At 41.3% G+C, this 17,788-nt stretch overlaps 4 protein-coding genes across 5 annotated transcripts; 1 reads left to right on the top strand and 3 right to left on the bottom strand.

The window, feature by feature from the left end:
- Positions 1-870: 870 nt before the first annotated feature.
- LOC105391288 lies at positions 871-8,976 on the bottom strand. Of its 2 annotated transcripts, none has more exons than XM_048633500.1 (7): positions 8,753-8,973; positions 7,451-7,490; positions 6,630-6,976; positions 6,316-6,530; positions 3,253-3,445; positions 2,726-2,875; positions 871-1,000 (listed from the first exon to the last, which is right to left on the bottom strand). In XM_048633500.1, the coding sequence occupies exons 1-7, from the start codon at positions 8,799-8,801 to the stop codon at positions 906-908; spliced, it is 1,089 nt and encodes a 362-aa protein (XP_048489457.1). In that variant the 5' UTR covers positions 8,802-8,973; the 3' UTR covers positions 871-905. The 2 variants fall into 2 exon arrangements, with proteins under 2 accessions (XP_048489457.1, XP_048489456.1); XM_048633499.1 differs by having other exon boundaries at positions 888-1,007; positions 2,733-2,875; positions 8,753-8,976.
- A 538-nt stretch (positions 8,977-9,514) lies between these two features.
- Positions 9,515-11,331, bottom strand: LOC105391287 (sperm mitochondrial-associated cysteine-rich protein). Its single transcript, XM_011562751.3, has 3 exons — positions 11,173-11,331; positions 10,817-11,010; positions 9,515-10,190 (listed from the first exon to the last, which is right to left on the bottom strand). Exons 2-3 carry the CDS (start codon positions 10,993-10,995, stop codon positions 9,998-10,000), a joined length of 372 nt encoding a protein of 123 aa, XP_011561053.2. The 5' UTR covers positions 10,996-11,010; positions 11,173-11,331; the 3' UTR covers positions 9,515-9,997.
- A 2,755-nt stretch (positions 11,332-14,086) lies between these two features.
- Positions 14,087-14,720, bottom strand: LOC119692349 (small proline-rich protein 2D). Its single transcript, XM_038112636.2, has one exon. It carries the CDS (start codon positions 14,600-14,602, stop codon positions 14,177-14,179), a length of 426 nt encoding a protein of 141 aa, XP_037968564.2. The 5' UTR covers positions 14,603-14,720; the 3' UTR covers positions 14,087-14,176.
- A 113-nt stretch (positions 14,721-14,833) lies between these two features.
- Positions 14,834-16,063, top strand: LOC119692449 (DBF4-type zinc finger-containing protein 2 homolog). Its single transcript, XM_038113182.2, has 3 exons — positions 14,834-15,325; positions 15,439-15,750; positions 15,930-16,063. Exons 1-3 carry the CDS (start codon positions 14,978-14,980, stop codon positions 15,966-15,968), a joined length of 699 nt encoding a protein of 232 aa, XP_037969110.1. The 5' UTR covers positions 14,834-14,977; the 3' UTR covers positions 15,969-16,063.
- The last annotated feature ends 1,725 nt before the right edge of the window (positions 16,064-17,788 follow it).

The following is a 17,788-nucleotide window of genomic DNA, read 5'->3' as shown; positions in this document are numbered from 1 at the left end:
ATTAATGAAAAGATTGGATATTGTTGGATCCGATTTTTGATCATTTCTGAGCACATCACTAGTAAAAAGTATTTACAAAGATTGTTTTACATAAAATTAATTCAAAGTATTTACGTAAAATCCTCAGAATAATAGTTTGCATCTATTATTTATTGCAGTTATTTTGATTGCATTATTTTGTCTTGATACAAACACGGTTCTAATAAAATATCTTATTTATATTAATATTTTATAACCATCTTACAAGAATATTAAACAGGATTGCTGAATACAGGCTAAGCCACCTTCATAAATGAGTCAAATAGGTAGGCAACCATGTAACCATGATTTTTGTAGTTGGGTGGGAAAGTTAGGAAGTTCGGAGAGTTAAGAAAAACTAACCAATTATTAGCTAATATGCCGTCTATAGGTTTGTGGCTAAAGCCACCCTCGGTATCTTATTCAACCTTGGTAGTTTTGCTTCATTTTATCTTGGCACACTTGGTATCGCCCTTGCCACCCTAGGCACAGGTACCTAACTAATAGCGGGATACCCGGGGCTCGCTCTCTTCCCGCGACATCACCATCATAGAGAAAATACCATCACCATCCATATCGGACGTGATCATTTCACTGCCAATTATATTCGTCGTAATTAGTGGTCTAAATAAAGTGGACTGGATTTTGTATACTTACATAAAACAATATAGTTTTAGTACCATCCAAAAACACGACTGGTTCTCTGCCTTTATTTACCTACAGCTTTCCGACTCGTGAAGTCAACTTTACTGACTCCTGACGATGCTTAGTGTGTAGGTACTTTAAAAAAATTGGACACCTGGTTTATTTTATGTTTTTATTATAATACCAACTTACTAGGTACCTATGTATAAACATACACCTTTACAATAAAAGTACCTATACATTCACAAACTATTCCTAGACTGGTAAGAAGTTCCTTTCTGCCTCCTCGGGTAGCACACGAAGTCCTTAGTCCAGTGTCCGCGGCGGCAGTAGCTGGGTCCGACCAGTGGCGGATTTACAAATTTGCCGCCCGTAGGCCATTCAATTTTTGCCGCCCCTACTGACTTCTGAAATTCAATTTGTTAGTTTAATCCCGTTATTAGTATGATTGTCAACTTAATGATGTGGATATTTCTATGTCTATCTGTCTCCAACTTCAAATGTTTCATCAAATCTTATTTAAGGTTCCGTACCTCAAAAGGAAAAAAGAAACCCTTATAGGTATCACGTTGTTGTCCGGCTGTCTTTTTCTCAGAAACGGGTAAAAATATCAAAGCTGACATTTCGCAAAGATATACAAGGTGGGCCAAAAGTAATCACCCTATTGGAAATTGCTCTCGCTTGTACAAATGGCCGCCAATTTCAAATTTGTTTTAATATTGGTGGACTAGACAAATGCAGAATACAAGTTGACAAACCATGGAAGCCACACTTCCCAAGAACGCCAAATATTTTTGTATATTCAGTTTTCGGGTCGCCTTTTTTTTCGTTTTATATGTCATTTTTCCCCGCAATATCGCCCGATTTAACCGTTTCAGACAGTTTTTGTGGGTGTTTTTTCAAGACCCGTGTTAATGTGAATAAGCCCGTGTCTCTGGAAGCCCTTGAGGACAACATTCGACACGAGTGCGAGAATCTCTCGCCCGAAGGTCTCGCTGAATTGATGAGAAATGCCATAAAAGGAGCCCGTAGGGCAATCAAATGTGACGGCGCCCATTTGGCCAATATCATCTTCTAGACTTTACCAATAAAATTTTAAATGTTTAAATAAACATAGTTTATAAAAAAAAGAATCGAAGTTTTTCATTTAGAAAAAATTAGAGCCAATCAAGATAGGATGACTTCTTTTGATCCACCTTGTACAAATGTACGGCATCGACAAACTGGTAAAATAAATTAATGAAAAAAAAAGTTACCTTCCATACATGTAAAATGGGGATGATTTTTTTCGTTGGTGTAAGGTATTGTACAGGTCTTTCAAAAATATCAAAGGTCTTCTGAAACCATTTTTTTATTCAGTGACTGGTTAGCGAAATATTAAGCTTCAAATTGCGAATTCTTGGTAGACTCAAGTGACTGTTTGGTCCAAAAATATCACTGATGTACTTAGTACATATGATAAAATTCCACATCATCCACATATAACTACCATTACAGCCGCTTCTTGTAGCGTTACAGGCTTTTTAGTAATATCATATTTGATTGATTTCAAAGAATATGCATGCCAAGAGTCTCTTTAACTATTACATGCTTCTTTTCTGGCTGACCATCGTCTCAAATTCACTCTATTCCGGGTTTTGCCTTTCCCGATTTCACTCATTTATTTAAGCCAGCGTTGTGTCGAGTTTACAAAAAATTCCTGTAGCAGCATGAAAAAGCGTCAATCTTGGCTAGTTTAAGACGTGACATAAGTTATGCATCGCGCTCACTCACATCGCGCAGCCTCAAGAGCGAGCGCGACGACGTAGAACTTTTGTCACGACTTAAATGCGCCCCGTACTAGCCCTTCTGAGCATGATTCAGCAGCCACAGTTGCCACTGAATTCAAACAATATAGGTACATACTGATTATATGACAGTGCGTTTATTTATATGTAGATTGTGTACACGTAAATTTATATTTTAAAAAATCTGTAAAATAAAAAATGCTAAATTTGCCGCCCCTCTAAATCTGCCGCCCTAGGCACTGGCCTTTTTGGCCTATAGGTAAATCCGCCACTGGGTCCGACCCTGGTGCTGGACCTCCAACCTCTTTGGCACCGCACTCTGCACTCCGCACCTTCGAGCAAGGAGGACTCTAGCCGGCCAGTGTCGCCGTGGCAGCTGATGCGGCCGTGGTCCGGGGGTGGCGGCGCGGGGCAGGAATCGTGGGCTGTGGAAACGGTTGTATGGATCACAATCACATATTGGAGAGCCTATAGGTTTGATAGATTAAAACGAACATGTTGTTTAGAGTTTAGAGCATTCATAGATCTTCGAGTGCAGTCTTCGGATTATCCCTCAATACAACCTCCTCCAATACATTTGGGTCCCCATAGATTATTTTTTTTGGGACAGATAAAAAAACTGGTTTAGGTATTGGTGGTTTTCCTGCACTGCAAGAGTACTCTACTTTATAGATACTTATATACATGTTTATTGTTTAATATTCTATAATTATATAAATATGAGCTAAAACTTAGGAACCTAGTTATGCACTTTAGCCACTTATAGTTACTGTCTTCTTCGAAGAACTGGTCTAAAGCTCACCGACACAATCAGGCAGATCCCCCATCCACTCCATATCCTGTCCGCACGAGAGCTCCGTCGTCCCCTGGAGATGCAGGCCGGAGTCGCGGCACGTGAAGCTGCAAGTTCTACCCTCGCAGCGGGAGACCAGGTGCGGGGGCGTGCGGCAACCCTGAGACACCACGTGGACTTGCGTCTTGCAGTGACGGATTATTTGAAGAAAGAGGTGTAGTTAGAATGATTTTTAAAATGTCACTTACACAGGCATTTTGTCCGTGGAAAGAAGGATTAGTTAAGGGCCCGTACAGGGTGACGTGCCGCGCCAATTTTGGGTTTTCAATGCTCTTCACACAGCACAGGCAGTGACACGCACACATGTAAGTTTGCACAGTGGGTCGATAAACTTTTACTCGCCAACTTTATTGACAATTATGTTCAAGTACATTTTGGGTGATTTTAGGGTAAGTAAGTATAATTCTTACTTACACTGGTAGGCACCAGGAAAGAGTACAAATTAATAGGGGTGCCACTTTACTCTATACTCGGAACCCGATTAGCTTTCTCAAACAAATGTGGTATTTACTTGTAGAAAGGTAACTACCAGTATTAAAGTGTAGATAATAAGTTTCGGGCATCCTCCAGCCAACTGAACCCCGACGACAAAGCAAAGTAAATACATAGTGTCGCAAAAGGGCTATACTAAGCCAAAAGGGGAAGACTCGAGGGGTCATTCTGAACAACTTTTGTTCTACGAGATTTGCAAATTCGCGAAAAAAAATATTCGTTTTCCATGGTAAAAAGTCACATGTCCAACAAAGTTTCTATGAAAAAGGTTTTTTTTTGTTAATTTCCAAAACTCGTAGAGCAAAAGTTCAGAATGACCCCCTGTCTTACTCCTTTTTACCCGACTGCCGAAGGAGGAGGGTAATGTTTTTTGATTGTATGTATGTATATATGTATGTTTGTCTGTTTCTTTGTTCCCTCCTGTAGCCTAAACGGCTTGATAGATTTTGATGTATGAGGTATTGTTAGAAGCGTATTGATGGCGCGATGGCTATAGGCTATGTGACGTTCCATTAAAATGTACATAGCGCCCTCTTGAGGACATAACGTGATGATCGAAAAAATAATAATTCAACTTTGCCGTGTAAGGTATCAAATGAAAGGACTTGATTTTCACATTACAAAAATATGCATATTGAAGGTATTTAAATAACAACACCAAAATTATTGAAATAAAAAATGATCATGAACTACCTACCGACGTAAAAATTCATAAAATAAAAACAACTAAAAAGTTACAAATAAAAAAATACAATTATAAAAAACTAAAAACCTGACTGTACGCTAAAAACATGAAAACGAGTCCCAATGTTAATGGAAAGTATCGCAGGCGGGGACCAACTTGACCGCCACTCAAGGCCGTTTTCTAAGTAACATTCAGCTAAATGGTGAACCCTCTGCTGGTAGAATTTCTAATTTGTTTATATACCGCTTTTTCAATACCTGTAAGTACATTTTTTGGCAGCATAATATTATTACTTAATTTTAGGGTTTCGAACGTCAAAAGAAAAAAAGCAACCGTTATAGGATCTCTTTGTTGTCCGTCTGTCTGACTGACTGTCTGTCACCGAACTTTTTCTCAGAAACGGGTAAAGATATCAAGCTTATATTTCGCATAGATGGGGAGTACCCCAAAAAAAATATTATGGTACTCCCTGTCCCACACAAGTAAATTGGGGCTTATATTTTTTCCAGTTATTTTGATGTGTATCATTTTTTTTTCTTTGTTGTTTTGTATAAGTATGTGTTTCTTTTCTTTAAATCTGTATTTTTTTGTTGTTGCTGTCTATGTGTCGAAAAAATGTATCTTTATCTTCAAATCACGCCATCTATCGTTTGTTTTTTTTGTGGCTACTGTCTATAGAAGAAATTCCGTCATTGACAATTTTACGTTACGAATTTATTTTTATTTTTACATTTTCGTGGAGAATTAACAGCATTTTGTTAATAAATAATTATAACTTATGAACACATAACAACTTGATGCCATTAACAGAATGAACTTAGTAAACCCAGTAAACCTAACACATCCAGAGGAAAAACAAAATCTCTTTCTCTCTCTCTGAAAAACATACTTAATAGCCCAAACTCGATGCTTTTAGCTATTAACATCTTTGAAATAAAATTGAGCCACCACCGTGTTACTGCCCTCATCAGATCCTCACGAGACCATACCTCAACCAGCACCAAGAGACTGTATTTTTGATCCCTAACCTAATGTTCGTGCGTATTGTCATCACTTAGATCCATTCGCTATATTCCTGCTCCTCATCAGACCTTTACGAGACTGTAATATCACGAGAATATTGCACACTATCTAATTTAATTTAATGTATTGAATATACTGGAAGAATTATGCTTCCTCAATTTCAAATCAAATTATGTTGGTGTCATAAAAGTTGAAAAAGTGCAATGACAACCAATGTGCAGTGATTTTGTATCTGTACACGATAAGATCGCGAGCTGTCAGTGCTGCCTAAACCGACGTGACCCTTCTTTGGAGGCCAGCGGCCAACTGAGTCAAACGTCACTTGTGTTTATGATTTTATAACACAGAAAGCCGCCATAGATATTTGTATGAAGATTTGAGGGAACAAAATTGCTCAAGTTTGGGATTAATTTACACAAAATAAGTGTGTGTTTATTAAAAAACAAGGTATTTAGCGCCTAGTCCAAGCCTTTAACTTTATAATATGATAAAAATCATATGAAAATTCTTAATAATTACGACACAGTTGTTACAATACGGGAGTGTGATTGACTGGTTTTTCTTGATATTCTGAAATTAATTTACAGTTATCCATAATCATTTACTTAAATTCGAATGATTCAGCACCTAGCTAGACTCTTCAACTACCTGTGTGATTTTTTTCAAGGCTGTAGAGCATCATTTACTACATAATTCTATGACAATGCCAACCCTCGATTCCCTATTGCAGACCCTTAATTAAGTAGCCCCTGAAATTATAACTGAATGATTTTCTCTGGACACATTATAGGCTCTAATTAGGGTTCCCTTACCTTATTGTCCTCTGTAATCCTGCTGACTACCACATGAGTACCTGTGCCCACTAAGGTCCCAAACCTTGGCCCATACACATGGAGCAGCTTGATGTTTCTAGACGCTGGTTTTCCAGCACAAGTCTTTAGATACGGCTGCTGCAGAAACACCCGGTCTGACCCCTGTGGAGCTATCAGCTTTTTGTCTGTTGGACATCTGATGCAAGTGTGGTGACCTGCAAAACACATTAAAATATTGAACATAAATATATAAGGTTGCTTTGGCTATGATGATTGAATTTTGCTACCTACGCTGTAATTAAACAATAACCAACCTCTTACAGAAGAAAGTGACTTTCTTCTTTTGTGCAAAATACGAGCATTCCTAGCTCCATATTCGTCTGCAGCTCGAATGACCTCCCTCCCAGGGAAGACTTGAGCCACTTCGTTGCTCACTCTTTCCGCGAGACGATTCTCTTGAGCATACGCATCAGACTGGTAGAAAAGCCGAGGGTCCTCCCGTGGCTGGTAGACTTTGAGGGTCGCGGCGGGCGGTGACCTCGCGCGGGGATGCCGCAATATGCTGTCCCTCCAGCCGCTATGATGGACGTAAGCATTGCTCTTGACCTCTGTAGAGTTCAGAGATGCGTCGTCGGAGGGTTTGTGTGTCGGTAGCTTTATTCTGGAACGTGGAACAAATGGGAGTAGGGTTAGACGTGTGTTTACAAACACTTCGGGATTTCAAGCGATAAATTGCTGTAGCGGGAGTTCTTAATGGCTATCGATATGTGAGTGTTATGACGCGGTTAGGCCGTTTATTTTGGGATTAACTGTGTGTTTGGAATTAGGAATAGCTCGGTATATGGCAAATTTGGGTGTAGGGTAGAGTAACTGGGTAAGTACCTATGTAACTAGGTACAAATCCTACACTTATTGTACTTACATCAATTCAAACAAAAGAAAGGTGTTAATAGTGCTCAAATCAAACAATATCACTGGGTCAGAGCACTCGAGTCCGTGTTGTTCTATGGGTGAAACACTGGGTCAAAGTTATAAAAAAGCAATGTAAAGCAATGCCAACAACGTCCATTGACGGGGAAAAGTACAAGTAATATTATTTCCCCCGCGGCTGCCAAATGGCTCGTCATTCACCAACCTGTTGATATCTGCCGCGAGCTGACGACCGCTGACAACTCCTGAAATGTATGTTATAACTGTGAGGGAAAAGAACATTTGCATGTTGCTCTAAGGTGCTTGTATGGGGCGGGAGGAAGAGTTAAGTAGATCTTAACTAGTATGGATTAGGTAACTATTACAGTCAAATTACAGCTTACAGAAATGACGTTAAAAAGTGTTTCATGCAAATTTTCATGCATATATATTCAAAAGATAGAGAGAGAGAGCAGAGCTTTTGTAGCAGTGCGAACTATGATGCCTATGATGACCAATATGACTATGAAAGATTCGTTTAGACGATCTACGGTTGCAGCAACTGTAATTTCAATTTTATAATTTACTCCCATGTACGTACCTACAATAGTTATGCTACAATACATAGACAAGTCTACCTACTTATATCGTATCTATCTCTAATTTTATCGTTGTCATTATTTACTCATTTCCATTTATATGAATTCTTACTTTGATCGTGGACGAATGCAAATTAATGATATGATAAATATTAAACAGGATTATTTTGATATGTTTACGGGCTGCATACTGCATTCTTCATTCGAGTCTTGTTTCTAAGAAGTGTCACTTCGGTAGTCGTAAATAGGGAATAAATTGTTATTTTAAATATTACTAAACTACACTGCCGGGCAATGAAAACGTTCCACTCACAAAATTCCGACAACAAACGACCCCAATTTTTTTAAAGATTTTATTTAAAACTAGCTGTCCCCGCGCGCTTCGCTTCGCCTTAAAAAGTTTTCCCGTGGGAATTCCGAGATAAAAAGTAGCCTATGTTCTTTCCCAGGGTCTAGACCATATGTATACCAAATTTCATTCAAATCCGTTCAGTAGTTTTGGCGTGAAAGAGTAACAGACAGACAGACAGACAGACAGACAGACAGACAGACACAGTTACTTTCGCATTTATAATATTAGTTAGGATTAGGATTGGATCAAAATATTACTGATTTTAATTTGGAAAAAGCTATTTAGAACGACTGTTTCTCATGCTAATCCACAGGATGGATCATTTACACTTTGAATACAGAACCTCTGGGATTTGTTGTCTATAGAGATAAAATACACTAAAAAGGGAAAAAATTACAACTTACGTGAATGGAACTCTCCCTGCAAAAACCGTATTGCAAAAACCAAACCCTCCTCCTTCGGCAGTCGGGTAATTAAATACTTATTATGTGATATCTTTCATAATAATTATTAATACCTACTATAAACTTTAAACCAAAAGAGCGTATCGCTCTAATGAAAAAATATACTTCCTTACCTTGGATAAACAAAAGCACTGCAACGAATTTTACAAAAAAGCTCATCATGAGCACATTATTTTTGCACTGTTTCTTTAACTTTTTTAAGGTGATTGTTTTCAGGCCTTCGTAACTTTTGTGTTGTGTTTGATTTTTATCGACAATTACTTGGTAATTAAATATAAATAAAGTCTTATCTCCCTCTCGCCAAAAGCGCGCGAAAACTACTGCCCAAAGATACGGAAGCTTTGCCCATGTACCATCAAGGAATTCGCCGTTTACACGATTCTTATCGTGTAAACGTCGAATTTACACGATAAGAAGCCTATCGGTATCGTACGTATCGCGCCGAAAGCATTGTCATAAATGTATGGAGGACCGGCGTCGGCAATGCCGATGAAATGGACGCCCTTTTATCTGAATTTCTATACTGAATGCGCTATTATGGGTCTGTTGCGTAGTGGTTGCGTACGAGCCGAAAGATAAAGCAAGCTTAGCAAGTGCAGGTTGCACTGGAACAACCAGCTGGCGTCTTCATTAGACACACACGTTCACAAGACGAGCTATGCACGGGATATTTGTTTTGAACTCGAGCCAGTTGATTTCCCCGACAGTACAGAAGTACTGCGTGGGAGTGAGTGCGCCAGCACATCTGACATGTTAGTATTTACATAATGTGAGAAGATATTAGTAGCAAACACTACATTCAAGGCCAATAAACGCAGCAAGCTTTACTTCCTAATATTAAAATCACCTGAAAAATACTGAAATCAAACAATTAATAAAAAAAAATCTTCGTTTTTTATTGAATACACCGTACTTATACCTGGTGCAAAGATATTGGAGGCTTTATGTGGGTTTCGAACATACTTAATCATGATGAGATTGCGAACTGACTGGACGCACTTGATTGAAGTATGGAAACAAACAATACTACATTAGGTACACATAATACTTATTAACAATCGTACAGGTAAACATACGACAACATCACATGACGCATTACATCTGCATTTTAATTCAAGTGACATCACCAGCCAGTCCAGTACCCACATCAGTTTACATCATCAGATCAGCCACAAAATAAGTACCTAGGTATCCAGACCAACCGCCTACTAGGCTTCAATACACTACACACCAATATTGCACCTATAGGTCTCTATATGGCACATCAATCTTGCCCCATTCTTCTCCAATCATCACTCAAATCTTGCCCCATTGTTCTCCAAACAGCACAACAATCTTGCCCCAAGGACTCCAAACCCTCAAGGCTTATTACACGTGTAATAGCAGCACGGATGGAAGGGCGGGTTGGGGCAGGTGAAGGCCTGGCACGGGGGCACCTTGGGGCAGCACTCGCCGGGGTACCACACGGTGCGAGCGTACCGGCCGCTCGGCCGCGTGGCTGCGCCGTGGTTGAAGCAGTGGGCTTTGCAGGGGAAGTCGTAGCAGCATGGTCTGGGGGGATGAGGGTAAGTGAGAGGGTTAATGCGATTGTGTGTGGGGTGGAATGATGCCTCTAAACAGGGTGGAATTTTAACTGTTAATTTTTTTAAGGCAGTCCAAGTATACGATATTGAATGTCAACCTGCAGTACAGAGTTTTTTTTGTGAGTTGTGTTCTAGTTATTATGATCTATTTTAAAAGCTGGCTTGGGTAGGTATCCTGGCTTCTGCAACATTCTATAAATCCAAACTAGCCTTATAAAAGATCGGGTTACACATCGGAACTGGTATTTTCAAGTATTACCATCATAATAGCGATATTCTAATTAGCTTTAAGCTAACTATGTCCACCTTGGGTGTAACAATGAATTTTTTGTTGATGTTGTTCTTTCCTCCCTTTTAGGTAGTAGCAAACATAAATATGTACTTAGGTATTAAATAATGTACCTACTGCACATGTGAACCTTACCTACGTAATTATTTTAAATATTATTTTATGTGGTTAGCTACCTATCTGCTCTAATGATAGGCCGAAGAATAGAGAGGAGTATGCAGAACTGACCGCTAACGTCCTGTAGTGAACCACTCCACTTGAAAAAGATCTGCTCTACAATTTTCATAAAACACAAACAAACTCACGGTTCCCTAGGCGCGTTGGACGGGGTCGGATCGCAGTACGGGGGCGGCTCCCTCAGGAAGGGCTTGGGGCGCTGCTGGCCGCAGCGGGGGCGCGGGTAGTACACGCTGCACTCCGCCGTCACCGTCCCGTAGCGCGCCGGCGGGGGGCGGCATTCCGTGCAGCGGAGGACCACGGCCATGGTGAGTTGGGGGCGCTGAAAATGGACGGACTGACAGTAAGAGGGCTCTTTGTGGTGACTGGATCGGGGATAGATTGCTGGTGGTGGGGGTTTGGAGAACTCTGTGAATGTGTGGATGACAGTTTTTGTTTTATTTCATTTAATTCTTATTTTGTATGACATTCTATAGGTACTTACATTGACCGTTGAGGCCTGAGTACCTGAGTACTTTTGGTGGATATGAAGCTATTCGGTAGTCTGTCAGGAGATCTTCAAAGTTCTTGGGAGAACAGGTAACTACTTACTTACAATTTTATTTGGGTATTTTCTTGTTTGCAAATTTTTATGGGGTTTAATTTGATTTTATATAGATTTTTATAAAAATACTATCATTTTATTACAAAAGTAATATGACAAATAAATAATCTGTCATTTTTAAATATGGATTAAGTATGGATTGCTGTTTTGATTAAGCACTTATTCTGAGTGTTAAATTTCCTTTTTCTGAGAATGTCTCATCTGTGTGTCCCAAAGCAAACTACTGTTCTGAAGATTCCAACTTGCACAAAGACACCGCATCCACCACCAGGTTCAGGCAGCGGGCCGGAGGGCGTCCCAGCTATAGTGCTTGCCACGTGCTTGCCTGTTCGTAGTCACCACCATAGATAACTCGCTTGCCTCACCATAAGTATCAGTGTGTGCTACGTGTACTGCAGGGGGGGGTCACTGCCTTAATGGCTGAACTTTTAGTAGAAGGTAGCGCCATCTCTTTATATTACTCTTATTACCAAAAAAGATGTAAGATGGCGTTATGAACAAGACCATAGAACAATAACAAGACACATAGATAAGTAGTGTTTGAATGTCAACATTGTCATGATCTATGGCTATTATGAAGAAATTGCGTGTCAGTGTCAGTTCAGTTGTCTTACAATGTCTCGCAAATAACATGTTTAATTTTTGTAAATAAAAGCCTATATTCTCGGTATATCGTTATTTATAAATTTTATATACAAATAAAAATGATGTGTCAAGAAAAAGCATCTTTATGAGCTAAAAGTGTTTTTATGAAATTCTTGCGACCTAACAGATTCCATATGGATCCAGGTTCCACGTGGTTCCACGGGAACCGAGCTGAAATGGCGGCACTGGCAAAGAGAACTGAAACATTGTTATATGCGAGGTAATAAATAATTATATAATAATTTGTTTTTTATTTATTGTTGCATGTAGGTAGGTACATAAATATGTAGATTGAACTTACATTTAGCTAATAAATGTAATAACTGTTGTGTGGTGCAACTAAGTTAAGGCAAATATGTCTTACTAGCTGTTCCCGCGCGCTTCACTTCGCCTTAAAAAGTTTTCCCGTTGGAATTCCGGGATAAAAAGTAGCTAATGTTCTTTCCCAAGGTCTAGACCGTATGTATACCAAATTTTATTTAAATCCGTTCAGTAGTTTTGGCGTGAAAGAGTAACAGACAGACACAGTTACTTTCGCATTTATGATATTAGTTAGGATAGTTAGGATTAGGATATCATTATAGATTGAAGTTAATAACTTGTGATAACAATCCTTACTCCTTACTAATATTATAAATGCGAAAGTAACTGTGTCTGTCTGTCTGTTACTCTTTCACGCCATAACTACTGAACGGATTTGAATGAAATTTGGTATACATACGGTCTAGACCCTGGGAAAAAACATAGGCTACTTTTTATCCCGGAATTCCCACGGGAAAACTATTTAGGGCGAAGCGAAGCGCGCGGGAACAGCTATATCTATATATACAGGGTGTCCCAAGGGCACCCTGTACGTATGTACAATGAGGCTGAGAAATAAAAAGAGATGACGCTGTTCAGTATGACGTATAGAGTATGACAAAAAACTCCTTGAGATGCCACTCTTTTCACAATTATTTATTTTTTCTCTATGGTGTACTGTTAAATTGTGTAGCACTATTATACCTCTGACTAATTAAATGTTAATGTACCTCCATAATTAGGTAAGTAGTTAACCCTAGAGTAGTCGCGCCTTTTTGTGTGACGCGAGTGCTCGCGTGGGGAGCATTTTGCCGCCCATATTAAAATGTATTTTTTGGACACTTAATAATTACGATATCTTATAAATGTATATAATTTGAATAATATGAATCATATGGTATTAGAAAACGTAATATTTATAGTTTTAATATTATAATTATTCACTATATGAGCTATCGTTCATGCTTTGGGAAAATTTCTGATCTTTTAGGTATAAATGCGTCTTAAGCCACACAAAATCAACAAATCTCAAAATTATTTAAAAAATTAGAAGTTATTGTCATCTGCAGCATTTATTTCAGCAATACAATCCTGAAACATGAACATAAAGTGTTCGTTGCACAGTAACTTTCTTCATGTATTGCATCCTTTTTTGACCTGCTATTTTTCTTATATGGACATAGTTATAGGCATGTACCCTCTCTTCTTTAGGGTGTTTTTTGTTGGTTCGGTGGTACAAAACGGGAGATTTGTACCACCGGACCAACAAAAAACACTTATGTACTGTCCATATGTAAGATTTTATTGTTATACGTGGTGTAGTTATGGGCAGAGCTATTTCTTTCAGGTAAATTCTTCGTAAAATTAACTGGTTAGTAAATTAACAAAGTTATATCGTAAATCGAATGTAAACTGAAATAGATACATACCTACATTACATTTACATTATTATTACCAAAAAACACTGAAAAACTTATAATATTTCATAAAAATTGTAAAGAAAATAACTTTAATTTTACTGACGCGAGTGCTCGCGCAGTGAGCATTTTGCCGCCCCGTGCGACACACTCTCTTCAATTCTCTCTTCCTGCTGTAACCTGTGCACTGAATTTCTCCAAATTTACGTTACATGTAGGAGAGGACCGAGAGGGCAGCTACATAGGCGCTGGACCCTGAGGAGTGCATAGTTCACAAAATATTAAACATTCTTTGCTGAGCGCGGCAAAATGCTCATAGCGCGAGCACTCTAGGGTTAATTGTATTTACTTCGCACAGTAGCTCTCAAAAAACTATTTGTGTCGGAGTAAGAATAACAGCCTGACAAATACCAGCATGAACAAAAAGCAAATTGATTTGAATTCAAAATTTTTATTATAACAACATTTAAACGTATCGAAACAGGGCCACAAATTGTTGTAAACAAAACATAGGCTTGCATTCACCAGACGGGCATGCAGGGTCCACAGCAGCCGCCGCAGCGCGCCACGCCCGGGTAGCTGCACGGCGGGCAGCGGCACGCGGGCGGCGGGCAGCGGTACACCGGGCAGGGCTTGCAGCGGTTGGGCCGGCAGCAGGGGATGGCCACCGTCTCGCAGTACGGCAGCGGCGGCGGCGGCGGGCGCGGCGGCGGCGCGCAGGGCGGGCAGGGCGGCAGGCAGGGCAGCACGGGCGGCGGCGGGCAGGGCGAGGGGCAGGGCCGCACGGGCGCCGGGCACTCGCTGCAGCCGCCGCCGGGGCAGCACGAGCAGCGCCGCAGGTCGTTGTAGCTGGCCACGCACGGGTCCTTCGTGTAGGGGGGACACGCGCCGCACGGCAGGCCCGACCGCACGCACGGGTCGAAGGTGTAGAACGTTGCGCTGGCCATTTTGCGGTTTTTAAAGGATTTTTTAAGATTTAATTTAGTTTTTTTAGGAAATTTATTATTAACAAATTTTTTGTGGTAACTTTTTTCTAATTAATGTCAAATTGAGTGATAGTTTTGACGGATTTTTGACGATTCTTGCCTACCATAGACGTCGCAGGGCTGGCTGGAAGATCATTATACTTCTCTTTTTCTACTCTACTCTGCTGCTCTATTCTTCCAAGATGAAAAAAAGATAACAAACTTTTGAAAGGTCATAAAAATAATGTCAATAAAATAAATAAATAAATTATAATTTAACAAAATATTATAAAAACAACAAAATTTTAAAGTGTTTAAACTAAAAAGTAAGTCAACAAGTGATTGAAACTTCCTAGCATGTGTTCCCCATGCTGCGACTTCTGCCCGACGTGCCCGCCGACGCTGCCGTGCGGGGACGGTCCGTGCTACTTCCACTGCCCGCCGCCGCCACGCTGCTGCCCGCCTTGTTGCCCGCCGTGCTGCCCGTGCACGCCGTGCCCGCCCTGCCGCTGCCGGCCCGTGTGGCGGCCCTGCCCACCGCCGCAGCGCCCCGACGTGCTGCCGCCGCTGCTGCCCGTGCTGCCCTGCTGCCGCCCGCGCCGCCCGCCGCAGTGCGAGCCCTGCCCGCCGCCGCCGCCCCCGCCCGTCTGCTTCCCGCCCGTGCTGCCGTGCTGTCCGCCGCCGGAGCCCTGTGATCCACCACCAGTAAGACTTTTATTAGCTTAATACCTAAGTTGAATATGAATGATTACTGAGTAAATACAGACACTGCGAATATGTATTTACACTTTGTACAACTCAAACATCTTGCACCACAGATACCTCCATGCCCGGAGCCGGTGATGTGCTATCCACCCGTCCTGCCCTGCTGCAACCCGCCGTGCCCGCCGCCCTGCCTGCCCAAGCAGCGGCCGATCTGCCCGCGCGCGCCGCCCTGCCCCTACCCCTGCCTGCCCGTGGGCCGCAGCTGCTGCCCCGACTGCGACGGCCTCGACCCCGTCACCCGCCGGCGCCCTCTGGTGACGCATGACGGCATCGTACACACGAGGAAGACCTCGCACCCGCGTGATCTAAGGGATATGTCTAATCCTCAAGTGCGGTACGAGCTAATCAACAATTACGGGTTGCCGGTTAGTGTTTTTTTCTTACTAAATATTAAGAATTCAAGTTTATTTTTTGTAGGAATCCTAGGTAGGTAAATACCTACAGTAGGGATTCGCAATAACCTAGCTCTAGCTAGTACCTAACCTAACTGTATAAATAAAGCTCAAATAAATAATTTAACAATTTTATTACTTATCCTTTTCAGACCAATTGCTGTTGTGCAGTCCATGTGCCTCTTCGGTAGCGATACCTTCATGTCACACGCAAATGTGGTAAAGTGGTTTTATACTGTCCCAAATGTCATTGTTTTGGTCTTTGTGAATAAAGTGATTGAATTTACTGCCTATGTTTTAAACTGCCTCCCTAATTAACTAGGTCCCTCAATAAATGAAAGCACTTGTAAAGAATAAAGGTAGGTACTTATAATATTTGTAACAATTTAAACACAGTAAACACGGTACATAAGTAATGAAACTGAAGTTAGCAGGTTGAAGTTAGTCTTGAAACTCTTGATAATCTTGTCAGCTCCAGCTCTATAGGATCTGCGTGGTGCAGCTGTAGATGTTGATGCAGGGGTTGGCGGGGCAGGGACGGGCCGCAGGGGGACTGTTACAGCAGAAGGTGACCCCCCCTGGCCCGCAGGGGACGGTGGGAGGACACACCGCCGTGCAGCACATAGGGCCGGGGCTACAAGGATTACAACCCATTTTTGTAAAAAAAAATAAGTTTGCCGGGCGACTGGAGGTGAAGGAATGAGAGTGGGAAACGGGAAGGCTTAGTTTTATATAGGGTCACGTAGTAGACTAGATTTTGAGTTTGAGTCTAGTTGGTTTGCCGTTCTAAGCAGTTTGTATTCAGGTTGGCTTGGCCTGCAGTTAAGGCGTGTACAGACAACTGTAAAGCCGAGTCCAGACATGTATCATTTGCCCAATCCGATCACCGTACCCGTATCGTCGACGCGTATCATGATCGCATATGTGGACGGTTCATGATACGCGTATCGTGATACCCGATCTCGATACGCCGTTATGATATGGCCCGTCCCATCTCGTGTCGGATTTTGCCCGATCCGATCGCCGTGTCCGTATCGTCGACGCGGATAATGATCTTAAATCTATTATTGTATTGATGGCCTTATTTTTTTTAAACTAAAGTACCTACCCAATTTTTTCGACCTCTAGCGAGCCCCCTACAGAAGCTTCACGACCCACTCGGCGCGACGGACACCGGTCCGGTGTAAGACCTGGTTCAGAAAGGGCGAATTCGCCGCGATTCTCTCGTGCGTATCACGCGCGACCGTTGCGTCCACAAGGCGCGTACCAACGCGTGACATTTGGGAAGGAATTCAGTAGGAAACATGGACTTGAAGGAAAAATACGCAACGTAAACGGAGGTTTCGAATCCTTTGCTCGCGGCTCTGTCTGATCCATACTATTATGGATTATGTTACCTACTATACCTACATAACCAAGTGTTTGAATAGGCAGTTTGTGAGTTCGATAAGGTTCAAATGTGTACAGCTACTTATGCAGCTGACTATACATACATTTGACAGTTTCATTTCCGACATTTAATAATGAAATCATAAAGAAAATCAGTCATTTCGGGAAAAGTTCTTTTTGAAGTACCTACGTACGTTATGTAGATCAGTACATTTTGACATTCAGACCTAACCACCCGGAAGGAGATAGAGTTATAGAAACTGGTAGTAAATCGATTCCCATCTTATTACTTACTAATTAATTATATATTAATATTGATTAGATGGGTTTATTAAAACCGCAAAGGCGAATTACCACTACGGGCAAAGTTAAAATCTTATAGAATGGAGAAATATTAGACATTTACGTGAGCTGTCACCGGAACAGATAAGTTTGTGGCACTATACAACCCGCGCAAAGTTTCTAGACACGGCCCAAAAATCTATCTCTCCCCCGCTTCCCCGCCCGAGGCCCCGCTCTCGTCCTTTTGTAGCGTTAGCATAAGGGCGCCTTCAAATTAGTCGCTAATTGTCGCGCGGAAGCAGCGCTGCTGCGGCGCTGCAGTCGCGCATCTTTTAAATTA

This window comes from Plutella xylostella, chromosome 5 (genome assembly GCF_932276165.1).
Source record: "Plutella xylostella chromosome 5, ilPluXylo3.1, whole genome shotgun sequence".
Taxonomy (NCBI): domain Eukaryota; kingdom Metazoa; phylum Arthropoda; class Insecta; order Lepidoptera; family Plutellidae; genus Plutella; species Plutella xylostella.
The sequence above is the reverse complement of the archived record's forward strand: the minus strand, read 5'-3'. Positions and strand labels throughout refer to the sequence as shown.